Below are 23,703 nucleotides of genomic sequence, written 5' to 3'. Positions count from 1 at the left end.
AAAGAATCTTGGATGCCACCTAAGTCATTGCTCTCTCTGAAGCCTCATTCCCTTCCACACTTTATAAGTGGCCACGTTTACTTGATCATTTCCACAGCGGACTACTCTGTGATGCTTGGAGCCAGCTCTTTCCATTGTTCTTTATTCTCTGCCACATTTGCAAGTCACTGAGACTCTGGGATATTTGTTATGAAGCATAATCATATCAGGAGTTGACTATTACATGGGATATTTTGCCTGGCCTATCCAGATAATTTTACAAGTCAATCCACTTGTATTGCTGGATAAGACCTGCCCTTAAGGGGATAGGATTCCCCTAATTAAGGACTTCCCTGGTAGCTCCCTGGTAGAAAGAAATGGCAACCCACTCCAGTAATCTCGCCTGGAGAATTCCATAGACAGAAGAGCCTGGCATGGGGTTGCAAAGAGTCAGGCATGACTGAGCAACTATCACTCACTGGTAGCTCAGCAGGTAAAGAATCTGCCTGCTCTGTAGAAGACTCAGATCTGATCCCTGGGTAAGGAAGATCTTCTGTAGGATGAAATGGCAACCTACTCCAGTATTCTTGCCTGGAAAATCCCATGGACGGAAGAGCCTAGTAGGCTACAGACTATGGGGGCACAAAGAGTCAGACATGACTGAAGTAACTTAGCACGCACAATGATAAGAATGCGCTTCCTTGGTGGCTCAGCAGGTAAAGAATCTGCCCGCAGTGCAGGGGATGAAAGAGACCTAAGTTCGATCCCTGGGTCAGGAAGATCCCCTGGAGGAGGAAACGGCAACCCACTCCAGTATTCCTACCTGAAAAATCTCATGGACAGAGGAGTCTGGGAGCCTACAGTCCAAAGGGTGGCAAAGAGTCGGATATGACTGAGCAACTAAGAATGCATGCATGCATGCATCTCTTAATTAAAAGCACCTCAAAATAGGTAATCTTGGCCCCTGAGGGGAGGGGAAGAGGCAGACTGTTCCAGCTAAATCAATATAGCCAGGGTGTCTGGACAGCTTTGAAAAATGGTGATGTCTGGGAACTTCCCTAGTGGTCCAGTGGTTAAGACTCCACCTTCCAATGCAGGGGGTGCAGCTAAGATCCCACATGCCTCAGGGGCCCAAAAATCAGGATATAAACATCAGGAGCTACATTGTAACAAATTCAACAAAGACTTAAAAAAAAAAGAAAAATGGTGACGTCTGTAGAATCCAACTGTCACCTTGTCTTCAAGCTCCTCAAGAGAGGATCAGCTTTTTCATTCTTTATTCTTCTTCCTTCATCTTCAGACATTTATTAAGTACCTACTGTATGCCAGGTCCTGGTGACTAAGACACAAGCCTCTCCCTCAAGAAGCTCACATCACAATTTAGTGAATAACATGAAGCTAGGCCATTGCCCTTCAGCTGTGTCACTTACAATCCCATGGACAGAGGAGCCTGGCTGGCTACCGTCCACAGGGTCGGAAAGAATCAGACGTGACTTAGCGGCGAAACAACAGCAACAATTTGTTTGATAAAATGGTGGTAAGACTTTATCAAGAGGTTCTTTTGGAAAGTGTCCCCAAACTCCTCTTAGAGGATTAAATTCCAGTCTATGTTTTTATGCCAAATTTCCATGCTGTCGAAGTCGAGGGCTGCAAGTGTCCAGAGACTCGCTTGCCACTCTAAAAGCAAAGAAAGGATTTCCTCTCTTGTCAGGGCCCTGAGGAAAACCCCACAACTGGGCTGGGAGGGGTGTGCGGCCAAGGAGCTTCGAAGCCCATGCCGGGATTGGGGACGGGTTGTGGACGCTGATGATTAATGTCACGGCTGCTCCTGGCCCCAGCATTCTAACCTCAGCTCTGAGCCGGGGAGGGGGGATTTACCTTGAAGTCCTTTCTAGTAAGCTCTTCAGGAAAAGGGTTTGATATTGGAGATTCCCTGGAAAGCCCGCTGCTCCCCTCACAGGTTTCTGCAGCCTAATCCCTCACTCTCGGGTTTCTTTGTCTGGAGCCAGCCCATCCCCACCACCAATTCCGAGCCTGCGCCCCCAGACTCCCGGCTTCCCCTTCACCTCGAGGCCCCTCCCCCAGGCCTTCTGGGCCGCAGTTCCAGCTCCATTTAGAAAAAAATACAAATATAATACATCTCTCGCGGCAGCCTCGCTAGATGATGACCTGCCTCGCCATTACAACCGGCAGGCCCCGAGTGGGCTCAGCGTGCTTCCTGTCGGCATGGGTGGTCCCAGGGATCACTGGGGGAGGAAGCTGACAGCTGAGAGCGGGGCCAGGGATCACCGCGTCGGGCCGCGCCAGAAGCAGCGGGCAGCTTTGGTTTCACGGCTCTCCTTTCTGTTCAAAGCCCAAGTCAAGGGTCTTTCTGGGATTGGGGAGGTCTAGCCCATCAGGAAGGAAAGGGGAAACCCACTCTGTCCCCCGCCCCCACTGCACCAGATGCCACAGGTCCTAATGGGACTCTCCTGTGGGATGGTCTGGAGACAGGCTCTAGCCTCAGTTTCACTAATGGGTCTTCAAGGTGACTTGAAGCCACCTGGAGCACTCTCTGGGCCTCTTGGTTTTGAGATGTACTGTCCAACTGGTATGAATGGACCAGGATGTCAGCACTGGAAGGGACCTTGGGATGACTCTGGTCCAGATAAGGGGCCCTGGGGTGACCTGGACCAGGTAAGGGGCCCTGGGGATGATGTAGTCCAGGTAAGGGACCCTGGAGGTGACCTGGCCCAGGTAAGGGACCCTGGTAGGGTTACCTGGTACAGATAAAGGACCATGGAGTGACCTCACGCAGGTAAGTTACCCTGGGGGTGACATGGCTTGGAAGTCTTAACTCTCATCATGACATTCAATGAAAGACTATCCTGCACATCACCCAGCTCCACTGGGGTAGTGAGGTTTTGGGCAGAAACCTCCCTCCTCTCTCACTCAGACCAAATCTAGAAGCATGAGAAGCCGAGGGTGACACTGGTCCTGTTTACCTTATGTTTTAAAAAAACATATTAGTAGTAGCACGCTACTGATGACACATTACACGACTGATTAGGACCACAGGCCAGGGGGTTGCACCTCTGCAAGGGAAAACTCATTATCTGGTCTAATCCCTCTGATGTCGAGGAGCAATCAAGGCCCAGAAAGATGCTGTGACATGTCCAAGGTCACCTTGCTGGATGCAGGCAGCCAGATTTTCCCTCAAAACCTCTGGGAAGGTGGGAAGGAGAGCTGCTGCTCCCTTACCCTACAGTGACCATCTGAAGAGCAAAGGGCTCTGAGACAGAGTGCAGAGAAGGCGGAGGTCGTGGTGTGAGTCCTGTCATAGAGTCGCTGTTAGCCGCTCAGTCGTGCCTGATTCTTAGCAACCCCATGGACTGTAGCCCACCAGGCTTCTCCATCCTTGGAATTCTCCAGGCAAGAGTACTGGAGCAAGTTGCCATTCCCTTCTCCAGGGGATCTTCCTGACCCAGGGACTAAATCCCTGTCTCCCGCCTTGAAGCCAGATTCTTTACCGCCTGAGCCACCAGGGAAGCCCAAGGCAGAGACCAGTGCCTCCAACAAGGTTCTGATGTGTAAACTTGCATCTTCTCTCCCACCAAGCTCTTTCGCTGTGCTGCTACCTGTGAGCAGCGTAGATGGGCTCGCATTACGCCTTCTCCTCTTTCCTGCCTTGCTCCCTGGAAAGGAGCCCATGGGGGAGGGGAGAAGGCGGCTATGAAGGGGAGGAGGAGGGGGAACTATAGGAGGAGGAGGCAAAGAAAGAGAAAGAAGGATAACCACTGCTCTTGATAACCCACTTGCTGGATTACCAACCTGATCATAAATGAGAGTTGATGCCAGCACTACTCGAAATGAGATTGTTACAGCCTGGATCAGACAAAGCGAGATAAATGATACCCTCAATGTATTCAGCCACCCCTCTGCAGACTTACCCGGTAGGTTCTCAGAGTCCATGCAAGGCCCTGAAATTAGTTGCCAACAGCCACGGCTGTCTTAGGAGGCAGCTTGTCTGAAACTGTGGGGAAGGGGAGCTAAAGTACTGTGTTGGGGAGGGGAGGGCAGGTGGGAGGGCAAGGACCTTTCTAGGAGGAGGTGACATGGAACGCGTGTTGACTGCCATGGGAGCAAGAAGGCACAGGGCATTCCAGGGCAAGGACCGCACATACAGTCAGGCACAAAAAGTGATGTGCGGGCTGAGGGTGGGGAGACGGTGATGTTCACTGTGGTCACACCGAGTGTGGACAAGAATCTAAGGGTAAACACAGTGAAAAGATGTCTCCTTGAGGCCTTGCTCAGGATGTGGGAGACCTGGAGGTTTCTGAACAATGGATGATAAGACCGACACGACCTTAGAAAGAATCCAGAGAGCAGCAGGGAGATGCTGGCCTTTGTGAAAGACGGTGCTGAAGGTGTAGCTGGGGAAGCACCATGTTTGGGCACAAAGAGGCTGAACCGAATGGAGGGAGCAGCCTCCAGAGATGCTACAGACAAAGACTAGCTCCACCAGAAGGGAGGTGCAGAGACAGAGCAGGTGTGACTGCACAGAGATGCCTGGAGGGTGGGGAGAGAACCCAGAACAGTCTCAGGACCAAGTCTCCCAGCAGAAGGGCTCAGAAGTGTTTCCCCTGGATGGAGTCTCTTCCTGGCCTCAAGGGCGTGCGTGCTAAGTCGCTTCAGTTGTATCTGACTTTTTACAGCCCCATGCACTGTAGCCGGTCAGGCTCCTCTGCCCTTAGAATTTTCCAGGCAGGAATACTGGAGTGGGTTGCCATGCCCTCCTCCAGGGGATCTTCCCAACCCAGGAATTAAACCTGTGTCTCCTGTGACTCCTGCATTGGCAGGTGAATTCTTTACCACTAAGTCACCAGGGAAGCCTCTGTGTGTGTGTGTGTGTGTGTGTGTGTGTGTGTGTGTATGTACCTGTGTGTATCTCCAATGTGAAAAGGGAGGCCAGTCCAAATACCACAGGATAAAGAGCAGGGAGGCCTCTGTTTCCCTGCTGTGGAAGGAAAGAGAGTCAGAGGGCCATTCATTCCAGAAGTAGTTTATAGAATCCTTCCTGTGGTCCAGGAACTGGGCTGAGGTTGCCACAAGAGAGGACAAGGACTCACTGTACATCCCTTAGAGTGCTCCCATTTCCTCCTGTGCCATAGCAGGTACAGGAGGAGAGAGGAACTGAGGATGGGAGAGCTGAGCAATGCCTCTAGGAGATGCATTTGAGCCTGAACAGCTCAGCAAGAACCTGCTGTGGCACAGAGGGGAGCACGTGCCGGTTTAAACCCACCAGATGAGCACATGTGGATACCCCTGGATGCTGCATCAGGGCATCTGAACTTTATCTGAAAGGGAGGTAGTCACTAATGTTGAAGGATTCTAGGTAGAAAAGATAACACACTCTGGATCACTTTTTTTCATTTTTATTTTATAATTAATTCATTTTTAATTGAAGGATGATTGCTCTACAATATTATGTTGATTTCTGCCAAACATCAGCTGAATCAGCCCTAGGTTTACCTATGTCCCCTCCCTCTTGAACCTCCCTCCCACCTCCCACCCCTTCCCATCCCTCTAAGTTGTTACAGAGCCCCAGTTTGAGTTCCCTGAATCACACAGCAAACCGCCACTGGCTATTTACGTTACACATGGTAGGGTATATGTTTCTATGTCATTCTCTCCATACATTGTGTTTTTAAAAATCTATTTTAAAAGCTGAGAAGGGGGACACCTGTAAGCCTATGGCTGATTCATGTTGATGTATGACAAAAACCATCACAACATTATAAAGTAATTATCTTCCAATTAAAATCAATAAATTTTTTAAAAGCTGAGAAGGGAAAGGGGAAGAATTAGTAGAAAACAAAGCAATTAGGATGTACCTGCTATTGTTCAAAGAGGAAACATTGAGGACTTAAAAGGCAATCCAAAATTCTTAGTAGAGACTGCAGACCAACAAATTCACCTGCCAGTCAGCCAACAAAAGATGTTAGAGCCATCAAGCCATCTGCCACTGCAGCCACCCTGACTGTGCGGCCTGAAGGGATTCAGGATGGAGAAAACAGGGTCCTGGCCCCAGGTAGCTAAGGTGTATATCAAAGAGATGATTTCAATGACCCCAGACTCTTGCATCTTCCCAGACATTTTGTTTTTATTGTTCAGTCACTAAGTTGTGTCCAGCTCTTTGCCACCTCATGGACTGCAGCACGTCAGGCTCCTTTGTCTTCTGCTATCTCCCAGAGTTAGCTCAAATTCATGTCCATTGACTTGGTGATGCTATCTAACCATCTCCTCTGTTGCCCTCTTCTCCTTCTGCCTTCAGTCTTTTCCAGCATCAGAGTCTTTTCCAATGAGTTGGCTCTTCGAATCAGGTAGCCAGAGTATTGGAGTTTTGGCTTCAGCATCAGTCCTTCCCATGAATATTCAGGGTTGATTTCCTTTAGGATTGACTGGTTTGATCTCCTGGCAGTCCAAGGGACTCTCAAGAGTCTTCCCCAGCACCAGTTTGAAAGCATCAGTTCTTCGGCACTCAGCCTTCTTTATGGTCCAACTCTCACATCCATACATGACTACCGGAAAAACCATAGCTTGCACTGTACAGCCTTTGTTGGCAAAGTGATGTCTCTACTTTTTAATACACTGCCTAGGTTTGTCATAGCTTTCCTTCCCAGACATAGAAAAGTGCTAAATTTATTAATGTCTGGTTGTTCTTTAATTAACAGTAATCTTTTGATGTTATAACTACCATTTTTGCTTTTTTACAAAAACATGTATTCTGGCTTCTCCTTTACCTCTTTGGAATAGTCTTTCTCAACTATCCGAGAGCCCGTCTCCTAGGCTTAAGTCCTTAGCATGTCTGCCAAATAAAATATAATTCTCAACTTTTTCATGAGTATGCACAGTCACTTAAGTCATGTCCAACTCTTTGCAACCCCATGGATCATAGCCCGCCAGGCTCCTCTGTCCATGGGATTCTCCAGGCAAGAATACTGGAGTGGGTTGCCATGCCCGCCTCCAGGGATCTTTCCAGCCCAGGGACTGAACTCATGTCTCTTATGTCTCCTGCATTGGCAGGTGGGTTCTTTACCACTAGTACCATCTGGGTGGTGCAATTTTATTTTTCAGTCAACAAGCAAAGTCAGTGAGGTAAGGAGTCATGGATTGAAAAAAAAAAAAAAGTTCTGGATCATCCTAAGCAGCCCTCTTGCCAGCTAGAGATGAGGCAAAGTCAGAAAGGAGTCATGGAGAAGTCATAGCCTACACCAATCCACGTGCCTCCTGCACCCTGAAGTTCCAGTCTGCCATTTCATGAGACAACTTGGATGCAGCTGCAAGGTGTGGATCCCCGAGTCTCTTGGTGGTGGAGGGAGGGAAGGTGTCCCGTTTGTTTCCATCAGCTGCGTAATTCTTACATGACTCTGTGGGCTTATCTAGAGAGCAAGGGAGACTGACAGCTCTTGGTCTTTCAAAATAAGGATCTGGCACTTACTCCAAAATATGCAATCACCCGTGCACCTCCTTTTTGATTTGACAGGATCGTAAGCTTGCAACTAAGAAAAATGAGATCTCCTGTAATGACAATGTCAATGACAAGAAGAAATGTGGCTCATCACCCACATGAATAGCCTGAGGGCCTCAAAGCCTGGGCTGCATTTAAGAAACTAGAGGAGGCTCCACCAGGGGATAACTGAATTCCTAAGTCAGGAAGACAATAGCAATTATTTTTTGGATGACTAGAGGAACAAAAGTTTGTGGGTTTGAGACCAACAGACGCCAAAAAGGAGCCCACGTGAGATGTCAGACAAGCAAAGCCCTAAGGCCTCCATGTTCTCTGGAAGGACAAGTATCTTAGACTGCTTATGTCTCAGGTTTCCAGTGTGATTCTTAGATTTGCCTTGGAATCTCGTACCCTCAGTCTTTAAATCAACACCTGATCCTACGCTGATGGGATGGGGAAAACCTCCAGGGCTCACTGCATCCAGGGCCTCCAGATGGTTTTTAGTCAATTTCTTGATTCAAGAGAAAGAAACTGGACTCTTGACACTAACAATGGTGGCCGATATTCATTGAAAGTGTAGCGAGATGGTGGACTGTTTTGTTTTATATTTGCTTGGCCATGCCACATGGCATGCAGGATCTTAATTCCCCAACTAGGAGTCGAACCCACACCCCATGCATTGGCAATGCAAAGTCTTAGCCACGGGACCACCAGGGGAGTTTCCCAAGCACTGATTTTTAATTATTCCAGATTCATTTCCTAGTTTTCAGAAGCATCCTACAAAGTAGGTGCTATTTTCATCAAAGCTACTTCTCAGATGAGGAAAGAAGGCCTGGCTGACTTGAAAGCATTAAGCTATGTAACCAGCCACAGCACGCCTAGGGCTGAACCCCAGAACATCCTCCAACTGCATGTAGCCTACACGACTAGATGAAGTCATCGCTGGGTGAGGTTTATCCTGGACCTCATCTGTGATCATACTGGGGGCAAGTGGTCGCGTAAAGGGTGAAGAGGATAACCCAGAGATACTAGGAATGAAGGACATCTAAGTCAGAAACACTGTCCTTTCACTTATAATAAAATAATCATGTCTCTAAAATGGCTAATAGCTTAGCAGAATGGCCTCAAGAGTTCTGTGAGTGAGTTTCTGTGGAACTCAGCATGGGAAGCCCCTGTGTGGTCCAGGCTTCCTCCCCCACTCAAGGCTGAATCAGTATCAACCTGGATTGTTGGAGAGACTGTCCTCCTGGTCTCCAGACTCGCCCCTCCCTCTGCCGTCGTTCAGTCGCTCAGTCATGTCTGATTCTCTGCAACCCCATGGACTGCAGCATGTCAGGCTTCCCTGGCCTTCATCATCTCCTGGAGTTTGCTCAAACTCAGGTCCATAGAGTCGACAATGCCATCCAACCATCTCATCCCCTGTTGCCCCCTTCTCCTTTTGCCTCTTTCTAGTATCAAGGTCTTTTCCAGTGAGTCAGATCTTCACATCAGGTGGCCAAAGTATTGGAGCTTCACCTTCAGCATTAGTCTTTCCAATGAATATTCAGGGTCGATTTCCTTTAGGATTGACTGGTTTGATCTTTTTGCTGTCCAAGGGACCTTCAGGAGTCTTCTCCAGCACCACAACTCCTCCCTCTGAGTCCCTTGTAAGTGTTTCACAACTACAACTATCCAGTGAAGTTGGGGTCAGGGTCAGAATCAGAGTGAGGGTCAGGGTCGGGGTCAGGCTCAGGGTTAGGGTTAGCCATTTACCCAAAGCTGTCCAGCTAACTGGTGACAGAGCCAGGATTTGAACCCAGGGAGGATGGCTCAAGGCTCTCTGCTCTTAATCACTCAGGAGAGGGAGCTTTGAAATAGTCAGCCCTGGAGAGATAGGCAGACAGTTATGTAAATACCTACGCAAATAATTGGGTGGTAGGGGAGGCACTTGAGTTGGAAGGTGGAGGTTTAAAGACAGAGTTACAGGGGTTCTGGAGTAAGGAGCAAGCCTCTCCCCCAATAGAAGCCTCAATCTGGCAACAATTTCTTCCCGAGAGGATGGCAGACACACAAGGACATCTGAAATCCAAACGGCTGTGTCTGTGTTAATGCCTGGTTCAGTGTTGGAGAGGGATGAGAGGTAGAACTTGGTGAGACATGAAAAGCAGCAGGGGGCCATGTGTTTACACAAACCGGACCTTGATATTTTCTGTGTCTATTGCTCCAGAGGCAGGCCTAATGACTGTTTCTTCTTTGGCAAGTTTATTTAGATCTTCTTTGGCAAGTTTATTTAGATGACAAAGCTCAGGATTTGCCTGGAATTTTAAGAGACCCTGGGCTTCCCTGGTGGCTCACATGGTAAAGAATGCAATACAGGAGACCCAGGTTCAATCCCTGGGTGGGGAAGATCTCCAGGAGAAGGAAATGGCAACCCACTCCAGTATTCTAGCCTGAAGAATCCCATGGACAGAGGAGCCTGGTGGGCTGCAGTCCATGGGGTCACAGAGAATTGGACACGACTGAGCAGCTAACACATCTGTTTAGAGACCCCAGGGCTAGAACAGAATGTTGTTAGCCATCTGACCTAGACCTTATCCACTGCTGTACCCTTAACACACATATATATGCATGCACGCATGCACACACACACACAAACACACACATACACACACTATGAAGAGACAGAATAAATATCAATTAGAAATAACAAGTGAAGTACCTGATACACAGAGGCATGAGTGGCCCCCGGTGAGAAGGGATTAACCAAAGGAGGCTGGAACCGTTATGCAAACACAATGAGGGTCTATTGATCGAAAGTACTGAGTGATTCTGTCGTGGGATCTCGCTGATGCTCCTCCACACACTCTAGATTGAGTCAATATTTAGATGGTACATCTGCCCTCTTGGTCCTCTGTTTTTAATTCATTCGTTCCAAGTCTTAGAAACAGGCTTCTCAAATATCCACCCCAGTGAGAGATCAGGATTATTCACAAGTGGCCAAACATTGGAAGGCAGCTGGTCCAAGCTGGGACACTGCTCAAGATGGAGAACGCATGTCTCCCCAACCACATCTGAGATGACCGCGTCTACCAGCCTGTGCTACACACACTCCCACTCTCAAGGCTCATCCGAGGGCAGTCAGAGATTCTAACTGGAAATCCTCCTCTCACCGCCTACCCAAAATATCCTCACCACTTTTAGAGACAAGCTCACATGTTTTGAGCCCTGCCTGATCAGAGGGAGGGACTCTCCTCTATTCTCCTTGTCAAGATGGAAAATCCTTGTCCCAAATGTCAAGGGACTACTTTACTCTTCTTTAATGGAAAGTCCATTCTTAAATTTCAGACTTCTCAATTGCCTCTCATGATAGAAACCATGGAAAGAAACCTAGAGACAAAGCTTCTCATATGATAGGTGAGGAGAGGAGATGCAAAGAGAAGAGGGCTCCATGTGAGTATCAAATGGATGATAAGGTGCTTCAGCTCAAGGCTCCTTCTGCTCCTTCCCCCTTAGCTTCCACGGGGCCCTGAAGGTGACATTGGGTAGCCATGAAGCCTTTGAAGGAGTAGACGCTGCCCCGGGGATTTTCCTAATCCTCCCCTCCACCCTGGACTCCTTATCTGAACCCACCTCCAGCAGAAGGAAAGTCCATAGGATCTTACTCATTTCCATATACTCTGGTGTCAGTCCAGTGTACGGTTCCAAGCTGTAGTCTAGGTCCCACTGCTCTGGATGCTTTGAATGGGCAGAGTCAGCTTCTTCAGGCTCTGTCTCATCTTTCAGCTTCCGAAATAGCTTCTTTAGCTTCCTGGAAAAGAAAGGGACCAGTCACCAGAAGCCTCTAGAGGAGAGGGTGCGTTCTGCAGACAGAAAAGAGAAAAATGACTGTCTTGATATCGAAGCCACTCTGATCTAAGGACAAGAGAGAGGAACACCAAGGAGACAATCTGAGGCGGTCCTCTGTTAGGATAATAAAAGGACCCCCCACAAAGGATCAAGTTTCTTCAAATCCAAAGAAAATGAATTCTTTCTGCTGTTGGATAAGCAACATAGAAGTGGCCCTACCTGTCAGATGCTCAGATAGTCCTGTTGTCTAACGGGTGGACTACCCACCCTCTTCATGCGGAATGGGGAGTGTTTAGAAAATACTAGAAATGATGCTCTCTTACCAGCTCAAACATTTTCAGGTCTTAATAATATAAATAGCATATGTCCATTCTGTCAGTTCAGTCACTCAGTCACATCCAACGTTTTGTGACCCCATGGACTACAGCACGCCAGGCTTCCCTGTCCATCACCAACTCCTGGAGCTTGCTCAAACTCATGTCCATCAAGTCGGTGATGCCATCCACCCATCTCATCCTCTGTCGTCCCCTTCTCCTCCTGCCTTCAATTATGTCCATTAAAGCCAAGGTAAACATTGTCTAACCACCACCACGGGATAAGCTGCACCCATTCCCCACCCCCAATTCATATGTGTGAAGCTCTAAGTCCCAGTGTGACTGTATATCAAGACAGGGCTTTTAGGAAGTCATTAAAGTTCAATGGGGTCATAAAGGTGGGTCCTCACCTAGAGGGTTGTTTGCCTTGTAAGAAAAGGAAGAGAGGGACTTCCAGTGGTCCAGTAGCTAAGACTCTGTGCTCCCAATGCAGGTTCAATCCCTGGTTGGGGAACTAGATCTCATGACCCCAACTAAGAGCTCATATGCTGCATTTAAAGATCCCATGTGCTGCAACTAAGAAAAGACCCAGCACAGCCAAATAAATAAATACAACTAAAATTTTAATCTATCTCCACCATATGGGGTTACCGTGAGGAGACAGTGATCTGAAAGCCAGGAAGAAGCCCTCACTAGAAACCAAACATGGCCAGTCTTTATCTTGAACTATCGAGCCCCCAGAAGTGTGAGAAAATACACTCCTGTTGTTTAAGCCATGCCATATTAGCCCAAGTAGATGAGTCAACTTCATTCAGGATGTTTCTGGTCTAAAATAATAACAAGATAATAATGGCCCAGCCTCTTGGGGTTGGTATGAAGTTGAAGACTCCATAAGCTTTAGTTTTCTTACCTATAAGATGAGAAATAAATATTAACCAGTCCATTGGGTCAAAGTAGAAAATCTATGTAATATGCTTAATTTAGGGCTTGTTATATGCCAAGAGCTCCATAAATATATCTATCATTGTCCTCCTCCTCTTCATCACAGGAGGAGGTAAAGAATGGGTGAGATCCACAGATGCAATAGTTAGATAAAATATTTCATAATAAGATAGCAAGCAACAATTCTGTGATCACAAGAAATTAAGAGAAGCCGAAAGGAAGCCTAAAGATTCTAAAGTCAAACAGTATGAATTTAGGAACTAGCTGAGACCCTGGATGTGATTCAGGACAAAGGGAGAGGATGAAGGAAAAAAAAAAAAAACATAAAGAAGAGAGAGACGAAAAAAGGAAAGAAAAGAAGAGAAGGAGAGAGGGAAGGAGAAAGGGAAGGTCCAGGACCAGAACTCAAACTGAGACTTTCCCTCCAAGTGCCAGTAACCAGATACTTCACCCAACCTTTAGTAAAGAATAATGAATGGTTATAATTAATCATGGGAAATTAAACACATGCATATATCCCTATTCAGTTCTGAACTGCTACTATACTACTACACACAGCTGAATCACTTTGCTGTATACATGAATCTAACTCAATATTGTAAATCACTTATATTTTGATTTAAAAAATGATAGAACAAAGCCAAAGCTACATAAGAAATGAAAAATAATTGATGGGGAGTTCCCTGAGGCGATCCAGTGGTTAAGAATCCACCTTGCAATGCAGGGGATGTGAGTTTGATCCCTATCGGGGGATCTAAGACCCTACATGCTGCAGGACAGCTAAGTCTTCTTACTGCAACTGCTGACCCCACACACCACAACTACAGAGTCTGTGAGCTGCAATGAAAATTCCCACGTGCTGCAAGTAAGACTTGATCAGTCAAATAAATAAATATTTTATTAATGACACTACCCTTACAGCAGAAAGTGAAGAACTAAAGAACCTCTTGGTCAAAGTGAAAGAAGAGAGTAAAAAATGTTGGCTTAGTGCTCAACATTCAGAAAACTAAGATCCTGGCACCCGGTTCCATCACTTCATGGCAAATAGATGGGGAAACAGTGGCTGACTTTATTTTTCTGGGCTCCAAAATCACTGCAGATGGTGACTGCAGCCATGAAATTAAAAGACATTTGCTCCTTGGAAGGAAAGTTATGACTAGCCTAGACAGCACATTAAAAAGCAGAGACATTACTTTGCCCACAAAGGTCCATCTAGTCAAGGCTATGGTTTTTCCAGTGGTCATGTATGGATGTGAGAGTTGGACTATAAAGAAAGCTGAGCGCCAAAGAATTGATGCTTTTGAACTGTGGTGTTGGAGAAGACTCTTGAGAGTCCCTTGGACTGCAAGGAGATCCAACCAGTCCATCCTAAAGGAGATCAGTCCTGGGTGTTCATTGGAAGGACTGATGTTGAAGCTGAAACTCCAATACTTTGGCCACCTGATGTGGAGAGCTGACTCATTTGAAAAGCCCCTGATGCCGGGAAAGATTGAAGGCAGGAGGAGTAGGGGATGACAGAGGATGATGGTTGGATGGCATCACCGACACAATGGACACGGGTCTGGGTGGACTCCAGGAGTTGGTGACGGACAGGGAGGCCTGGCATGCTGTGGTCCATGGGGTCGCAAAGAGCCGGACATGACTGAGCAACTGAACTGAACTGAAGTGAAAGGCATTTGATGTGTTTAGTGAGGTAATTCAGCTGGGACAGTGGACACTTAAACAAACATCACTCGTCCTGTGTAATGAGTATTAGAAAGGGCGAGATTTAGGAGACGATGGTCAACCCAACCTGCAAGTTTTTCCCGGGGAAGAAATATATAAACCAATCAAATGACAAAAGATGAGCAAAGCAGCAGGAGAGAGAGAGTGCTGTGATGGGGAAAGGTGTGTGTTCTAGACACAGAGAATTATCTGTGCAACAGCCACAGATGGTGTGAGCATGGCTCACTGCAGGCCTAAAAGGAGCTCAAGATGTTTGGAACGTAAGGTAAGAGGCAGAAAGTGGTGGAAGATGACTTGAGAGGTGGCCCAAGCTCATGAAGATGCCCTTGTAAGCCACCTGGATGCAGGGGTGCCAGTGGGAGATCAGGGTCGCAGAGGCTAGGACGGTTGCCATGGACACAAAGGGAAGCAGAGAGATGGCGACATGCTCCAGAGATGGGGTTAAGCAAGTGGGGAACTGCAGCTGGGAAGGAAAGAGGGACCAAGGGTGATCTCTAGAGTGCTCAGCCAGGTGCACGGCTTGTTGCAGAGCTGGCTAAGCTGGCGGACACAAGTGAAGAGGGGGAGGGTGTGTTGAGACGGAGGGTCTCACGAGACAATGAAGTAGGGATGCCTGGTAAGCTCTGCTATATGTGGTCTTGTTCTTGTTGTTTAGTTGCTCAGTTGTGTCCAACTCTTTGCAGCCCCACGGGCAATAGCCCACCAGGCTCCTCTGTCCATGGGATTTCCCAGGCAAAAGTACTGGAGTGGATTGCCATGTCCTTCTCCAATATGTGGCCTGGAGCTCTGCAAACAGATGGAAGTTAGAGCTAGAGCCCCAAGAACCATCACGGAGAGAACAATAGAAGCCCTCACAATAAACGTGTCTGTGGGTGGAGTGGAGGGGAAGGAACCTTCCAAGGAGCAAAAACAGAAGGAAAGAGGAGTCACGGGAACAGATGCTCAACCATGAGACCCCACAGCAACCAAGGCCAAGGTGGAGGGCAGATGGAAGAAACACAGGGCGGTCAGCCATGCGCTGCGCTGTGGGCAGGTCCCAAAGTCCACACAGTTCTTACAAACCCTCTCTTTCCCAGGAGCCTCCCTCCTGGAGATCCCAGTCCCCATTAAAAACATGAATAAAGGAAGTCCCTCCAGTGCAGGATTTAACAGGAATCCTGCACATTGTATAATACACAGATGGGCCGTGTGGAAAGCCTCAGATGGTGATTCCGACCGTACGATGCGCTCCCTTGTTAAAATAACTCCTTTGATGTTACCCTTGTCTCCTTTTCATCTGCTCTTTCTCTGTCCCTTGTTAATGACAAGTTTCAGAAACCCTGTCCAGAACCCTGAGCCTTCCCCCTGTGTGTGCCCTACAGGCTCACCCTGAGACCATGGTGACCTTTAGTCACAACTTGCCTCCTACCCTCGCCCCCAACCGGAGGAATCAGGGCCCCGGGCAGTCTTCCAATGCCCTTGGCTCCACAGACCTCAAGCCTCGTGAAAGAAAGCAGAACTGAGCCTGGGATGGGCCACAAGAAGAGAAACACGTCAACCTCTGAGTTGTGTATTCCTCTTCTTGACATGGGACAGGATTCAAATTTGTTCCTTAAACCTCTGATTCACGGCCAGATTCCACTGTACTGAGGGGAACACACACCTCCCTCTCCTGTGATGGCTTTAAAGAGAAACTGTTTTATGTCCTGAAATATAAGACATCGCATTTATCAAAAAAAGAAGAAAGTTTACAAAATCTTCCTGGCTGTGTCCAGGGGTATGTTGCAGCTCTTTGGGGATGTGATCTGGTGCTTCTAGCAAGAATAGGAGACAGGAGACATTTTGATAATGGACATATTAATCCATCCCCTCTGTCCATCTCAGACGTTACTCAGGAAAGAATCTGACACCTGAGAAAGACAGCATTTACCCTTTTTTTTTCGTTTCTCTCTCTCTTTCATACACACACACATACACATTCATCTCCATGAATGATAAAAGGCCATTTCTTATTTGCTTCATGAGATGCTGGAGATGAGTTCGAGATAAAATCTTAGTGAAGAGCTGGGATGTACTGTGGTGTGTTTCGGGATCTAAAGTCCATTCTGCACAAACACAGATGGGAAAGGTGGTGTGTGTGTGTGTGTGTGTGTGTGTGTGTGTCGTGAGGGAGATGAGGACAGTCCCCATCAGGGGACTCAGGTAATAACTAGCACAGGATTGGATCCTGCCCTGCCGCCACCCACATCTGGAGTCACGTCAGAAGGAGCTGCCAATGCGCATTGTTCTGAGCCCCACTGTGCTGAAAACCACCTGGCCCCCTCTGGAAAGCATGTGTCGCGTCAGGCCCGGGCAGCCCGGGCTGCGTGGCCAGACCACACGGCTTCAGCTCCATTTCTTATCATGTCCTCACTGGTTACAGAGTTGCCCTTGAATCACCTACCGCCCCCAGTTTTGCTGCCTTCGTTGAAAGCACTTCATTTTTACACCTCCAGGGACACGCTTCTGTTTGGATGGTGCCTAGACAGAGCTGGCCTTTCATGGGGGCCCTGACTGGGGCCCCTACAAAATTTAGGGGTAACAAGGGAGAAATCTGGAAGCTGAAGATGCTTATCTGAGATCCCAAAGGGCAGGTGTATAGTATTCATGGACACACCTGGTATCTGTGCCAGCCTCGTGGAGATCCACGGGGTTAAGAGGCAAGAACTTTGCTCTAAGCCAGTGTCTCCCAAGCAAAGGACAAGTTCCACTTGCAGTTCATGGGACGTTTTTGGAAGGTCTCTAGACTTGGTCTTGGGCTTCCCTGGTGGCTCAGATGGCAAAGCGTCTGCCTGCAATGTGGGAGACCCGGGTTTGATCCCTGGGTTGGGAAGATCCCCTGGAGAAGGAAATGGAAACCCACTCCAGTACTCTTGCCTGGAGAATCCCATGGACGGAGGAGCCTGGTAGGCTACAGTCCATGGGATCATGAAAAGTCGGACACGACTGAGCGACTTCACTTTCGCTTTCACTAGACTTGGCCTTACATCTCCGTAGAGGACCTAGGAGAATTATTCCCTTCACTGCTCTTAACCCATCCCTCTGATTGCACGCCTGGAGAAAACCCCAGTCCAGCCCTGGTATGCCGTGAATAGCTCCACGGCACTTGCGTGACTTCCTTTTCAATAAAGAGAATGCAGATCTTACACTAAGATCAATGATTAATAATGGATCATTTTTATTGTATTTCTTTCTACTGTTATTTGCTATTCAGGGTGACTGATAGCATTAGTTTTCCATTTTCAGAAATGAGATGGACTTAAAAAGTGAATTGGTTTAGAGGAAATTAATATGCAAATAGCTGTTTAGGTAAATGTGAGTGAAAGTCACTCAGTCATGTTCCACTCTTTATGTCTAGGTAAATAATGGAAAACAATTTAGAAGCTGTTGACAGTGACTAAAGATTGGGAAACAATCTAATAAAGAAGGTTGCTGGGCTGGTCGACTTGAGAAGCCACCAGAATTTAGTGGTGGTGCTTTTTACAACACGCAGGCGTGCACGCATGCACACACAGGGAATCTCTAAGGAGAACACGGCATCCTCAGAGAGAGAGATAAGTTAGAGCCAAGTACCTGGCTTACTAACAAAGGCCAGTTCGATAGTCTTTAACATTTTAAATTTTTCTTTGGATAAATCTCGAAGATTGCTTTCAGAAGTAGACAATGAATGTAAAAGATGATCAATCTTACGTGTATATTTTACCAAATATTCTTATTCAGTATGATCACCTACTTAACTCCTCAGACTTGCTTTTGTTTTTTAACAATCAAGTCTAGCCTCTAAGATTAATATTTATCTCCCTGAAGGGACCCAAAAAAAAAAAAATTAGAGGCAGGTATCTGAAGGTACCTAAGAGCCACCACAAGCCACAAGTCTTTGGTCCCAGAATAGAAGAGAAGAAAGTCATCCTGAGTCCTGACAAGGTCTCTTCCCTGGACTTGAAACACTCAGACAGCATCACTTGTAAACACAAAAGCCAGCGACAGAATACCTTGGCTGTCTGTAACGCCCAAGAATGGCTCTCCCTTTCTCAGCTGCCCATGATTCCTCTTTTCTAGAAAGCTGAGTATATAAGCATGATATATTTTTACATAACCATGTATCTTTCTAGAATAACTTCCCCAAGGTTTTACAGTGAGTATTTTGTAATGCCTAGATTTAAAACCAGATCTGTTGACAAAAATCCCTATCCTACAGAGATGCACTGCCTCCATCAAAGAATTAAAGACCATTAAGACCCAGTTTTTATAATTTATAATATTCCTTCCTCATCATCAGGCTCAACTGTCACTTCTCTTTTGCCTAGTAAAGACCCCCATTTTCTCTTGCTTACCTTATGTTTCTCAACTCTGTCATAAATAAGGATGGTGCCAGGTGCATGAACTTTGGGTTGGATGAGTCTAATCCACTGAGAGTGGGCTCTGAGTAGAGCATGGAAGACCTATTAACCAAAATCATGGTGATTGCAGGTGAACAAATTCAAATCACAGTCTGTAGAATTACTGAGAACTTTGCTTCCCTTGTGGCTCAGCTGGTAAAGAATCGCCTGCAATGCAGGAGACCTGCATTTGATCTCTGGGTTGGGAAGAGCCCCTGGAGAAGGCAAAGGCCACCCACTCCAGTATTCTGGCATGGAGAATTCCATGGACTACAGTCCTTGGGGTCGCACAGTCAGACACAACTGAGCTACTTTTACTTTCACTTTGAAGATAATAGACTGTAAGGCTTGGTGGAAGAACTTTTGCTCTACATTGCTGAATTCAACTACCTGATTAGGCTATATGTGTCCATTAACATACTAAAGATGATTAGATAGCATCACCAGCTCAATGGACATGAATCTGAGCAATTCTGGAGATAGTGAAGGAAGAGGAGCCTGGTGTGCTGCAGCCCATGGGGTCACAAACAGTCAGACACAACTTAGGGACTGAACAACAACATACTAAGAACTAAAATTAGAAAATAATAATAATAAAAAAGAACTAAAATGAGGAAAAAATCTTCTGAAATAGAAGTGGCTTGTCTTGGAATCAGCAGTGACCAGTTTCATTGACTAGAGGAGAGGTTCATAGAATGCTAGAGCTGAAATGACAATACCTTAGAGATTATTACATTATTACATAGTTTGGAAGGAATGATGCTAAAGCTGAAGCTCCAGTACTTTGGTCACCTCATGCGAAGAGCTGACTCATTGGAAAACACTCTGATGCTGGGAGGGACTGAGGGCAGGAGGAGAAGGGGACGACCGAGGATGAGATGGCTGGATGGCATCACGGACTCGATGGACGTGAGTCTGACTGAACTCTGGGAGATGGTGATGGACAGGGAGGCCTGGCGTGCTGCGATTCATGGGGTTGCAAAGAGTGGGACACGACTGAGCGACTGAACTGAACTGAACATACTAAATATATATTATGTTATGAATTGTCAAATCCTTTGCATCAAGAGATGAGGACAGTGAGACATAGGAAGTGACTTGCTCACAGCTCTATGAATTGCCATGCAAATGCCACCAATTAAAGGGTGGCATATTAAACACGCATCAAGCATAAGGAAGAAAATTTAGTCTGCAAGGAAAACAGCCATGTGTAGGTTTCATCTGTCATGGAGCTGATGGAACTGATGGTTGGGGATCATCCAACACACTGCCCAAATACATGCCTGATTTCTTTCCTCTCTTACACTCTAAAAAGACTTCTGGATGCATAGCGGATGGGCTAAGTGGTAGAACAGATGCCCAGGAAAGAAAAAACGGGCAACTCACACCCACAAGCTGTATCTAATTCCATCCAATGTACTGGAAAGACAGGTGTTTTCCCCAGATGTCTGGAGGGTAGCAGTGGTGGACGGGCTGGTCTCACAGCTTCAAAGGGACACATCTTTTTCCAGTCTGTCTATGTCCTGGATGTTGGTCCATAACAAATGTGTCCTCTCTGAGATGCTAAGCTCCTAGACCACAGACACCATGTGTCCCACCAGCGTTACTTGATGACTATCACGGAATGACTCAGAAAGCTGAGACCCAGGCATCATTTCAGAGGGCTGAGCTTCTCAAGACTGATGATTTCCTGACTGAGGACCAGAGGCTGGCTGAAGCAGACAGAGATGCCAGTCAACATTCTCCTCCATCTCCTCCAAGAAAGATCACCTGCCCAAGTGCCCCCTGAGGCTGTCCCAGTGTGGGGACAGAAAACAGCCTGACTGATGGTGGGTGATGGTGAGACCCATTCTGAGCACTGGGATGGCAAAGTGTTCTGAGCGAATATGCAGGATTCTCATTAAAAAGGGTTTTCTTTCCAGACAACTTTGGTTTTCTCCATTATAATTTTAGCTCTCTGTGTTTCTGAGAAAGACCAAAGAATAGCTTCCTCTGGGAACCTTTCAGGACGTCACTGCTCCTATTGGATTGCTTTTCCTGGAGAAAGGAGTTGGAACATATATATTTGCTAATTGTCCCCATCAGCTGAAGGAACCTAGGCCTCAGCGACCCTTAAGCAGACTGAGAGAGGTTCTGGGCTCCTTCCACGACCCTGGCATGCCCCAGGTCCCATCATGGGACCACCACAACTTCTCCTTTAAGCCACATGCGAGTTAGGAAGTGTTCTGATAAATCTGTATGTTGTTTGTTTAGAGAAGATATCCACACCCAGGGGAAACTGTTTCTTTAAATGGCAGACCAACTGGTTACATATGACAGTGACAGCCTTCTTTCAAGACATAGACACAGTTGCCTGCTTATGAAGCCTTCCTTGACGGCTCTGAAATGCCTGGCCTTCACTTGTCTAAATTCTGACAAACCACAGAGAGAACACCCAGTCACACACAGTCTATTCTGCCTCCCAAACTAAAAACACTCATCTCTGAGAAGATAAGGACCATTGCATATATATTTTTATTGCATACAAATTTTTTTTTAAGACCGTAGATCTTCTTTTTAAAATATTTATTTGGCTGCGCTGGGTTTTAGTTGCAGCATGCAAGATCTAGTTCTCTGACCAGGGATCAAAGCCAGGCCCCCTGCATTGGAAGCATGGAGTCCCAGCCATTCGACCACCAGGGAAGTCTCAAACATTTTGTGTATAGGTTAAACCAAGAGGCTTGTGTTACAGACTGACTGTGTCCCCTCCAGAATCCATATGATGAAGTCATAACTGGCAATGTGATGGTATTAGGAGGTGGGGCCTTTGAGAGTTAATTCAGTTTAGATGGAGCTTCCCTGGTGGCTCAGGCAGTGAAGAATCTGCCTGAAGTGCAGGAGACCTGGGTTCAATCCCTGGGTCGGGAAGATCCCCTGGAGAATGGAATGGTTACTCCAGTATTCTTGTCTGGAGAATCCCATGGACAGAGGAGCCTGGTGGACTGCAGTCCATGAGATCACAAAGAGACAGGCACGTCTAACTAACAGCAGCTAACACTTTCACTTACTTTAGATTAGGCCATGAGGGTGGGGTCCCGTGATGGGATTAGTGCCCTTATATTCTAAGAAGAAGGTGCCAGAGCTCTCTTTCTCTCCATATACATACAGAGAATGGGTCACATGAGCTTACATGGGGTGGCAGTCCTCATCAGAACCAAACTTGCAGGCACCTTAATCTTGAACTTCATGGCCTCCAGGGCTCTGAGAAATAAATGTCTGCACTAAGCCAGCCAGTCAGTGTTATTTTGTTACAGCAACTCAAGCTGATGAAGACAGCTGGGAAGGCTCAGACTGTAGTTTTTGTGGGTTTAGCTCTGTGATATCCAATTCTCATTTTTCACTCTGAGCCATCTGAGCTGAGAGACGGAGGCAGTAGCATTCCCTGCAAGCCCTCCTGCAGTGTGGACAGTGTTGTTCCTGGTCCTGTAGCTCAGAGCCTGGCTCTCTATCCCTCAAATCATACTCTGTTCATATTGTTCTCAAATTCTTTTGCTGCTTATACTAGTCAGAGTGGACTCCAAGGTCTGCCACTGAGACCCCAGCTCAATGACATGAACAAATATAGCTGGAAAGAAAGGGATTAAACCAGTTTCTTTACTGCAGGACTTCTCAGAACCATTCAAATAATATGCAGAGTAACTATCAAAGAGGGAGACAGAGTAAGTAGCGGTATCTTCACTTAACCTTATGGGGACTGTCTGGCGAATGCATCCCAGAATGGATAAAATCTTGCAGGTTTGCAAAGAACTCCAAGTCTGGTACAAACTGTCTGTCCAGTCCTCCTAAACAGTACTGGCTCAGCCTATAAGAGTTACCCCAATTTTCTCTGTCATTCCCTGGCTCTCTGATGCCAGGCTAGCTGAAAATATCCCCTGAAAGAGATTTCTTTATGACTTTAAAAAAAAAAAAGCCATAAAAACAAAAAGCAGAGAGAGCCACATTTTCTCTGCCTGAAGGTAGGTCTTCACCTGTTGCATCCAGTGGCTATGTGTCTGTGTTTATTTTCATGACTATCTCAATGCAAAACCTAACGAAAGAAGGACTTGTATGAAATCTGTATAAAACCGTGTGGGAGGGGAAGAGAGAGAATCCAAAGGAAAATCCAGCCTGAGTTTCACCAGCTATGCATCCTTCCCCTCTTAAGAACATGTGTGCCACAGTTCCTTAGAGATTTTTTCTAAATCATTACATTGGGGTTCAGTCTTTCATATTCACCCATCTACTATAGTTCTTTTTAATTTGGGTGAACTCAGTTCCCCAACCAGGGATTGAATCTGAGCCTCCTGCAGTGGAAGCATAGACTCTTAATCACTGGACCACCAGGAAGTACCATCTACCATACTGAAAGGCTCTTTTACTTTCTCACTGGGAGGATACAGCATTAAAAGCATGATGGACTTTGAAGTCAGAGATATGTGACTCTCAGCTCCGTCACTGTTATGGGTACTAATTGTTGTTGTTTAGTCGCTCAGTCATGTTCAACTCTTTACGATCCCATGGACTGTAGCCAGTCAGGCTCCTCTGTCCATGGGATTCTGGAATGGGTTTCCTTTTCCAGGGGATCTTTCCAGTCCAGGGATTGAATCCACGTCTCCTGCATTGCAGGCAGATTCTTTACCACTGAGTCATCAGGGAAGCAAGCGCTTAATCCTGCTGAGCCTCCAACATCCCAAATCAGAATCAGACTGGCAAACAAAACATGCAGGAGGGATACTACGTCACGGGGAAGCTATTGGAGAATGGATAGAGGAGTGCTTCCTAGGCGACTCAGTGGTAAAGAATCCACCTGCCAATGCAGGAGACGCAAGAGACATGGGTTCTAACCTTGGGTCATGAAGATCCCCTGGAGTAAAAAATGGCAACCCGCTCCAGTACTCTTGCCTGGGAAATCCCATGGACAGAGGAGACTGGCGGGGCTACAGTCCATGGGCTTGTAAAGAAGTTGGACGCAACAGAGCGACTGAGCATGCACGGACAGAGGAGCGAGCAGCCA

At 46.9% G+C, this 23,703-nt stretch overlaps 1 protein-coding gene across 1 annotated transcript in view; it reads right to left on the bottom strand.

The window, feature by feature from the left end:
- Positions 1–23,703, bottom strand: part of ANO2 (anoctamin 2) — a 334,097-nt gene that overhangs the window by 29,911 nt on the left and 280,483 nt on the right. The window contains exon 20 of the mRNA XM_068970582.1: positions 11,110–11,255. Coding sequence (XP_068826683.1) covers positions 11,110–11,255 — 146 coding nt within the window. The remainder of the gene's footprint in view (positions 1–11,109; positions 11,256–23,703) is intronic.

This window comes from Capricornis sumatraensis, chromosome 4 (genome assembly GCF_032405125.1).
Source record: "Capricornis sumatraensis isolate serow.1 chromosome 4, serow.2, whole genome shotgun sequence".
Taxonomy (NCBI): domain Eukaryota; kingdom Metazoa; phylum Chordata; class Mammalia; order Artiodactyla; family Bovidae; genus Capricornis; species Capricornis sumatraensis.
This window is presented reverse-complemented; position numbering and strand designations above follow the sequence as displayed.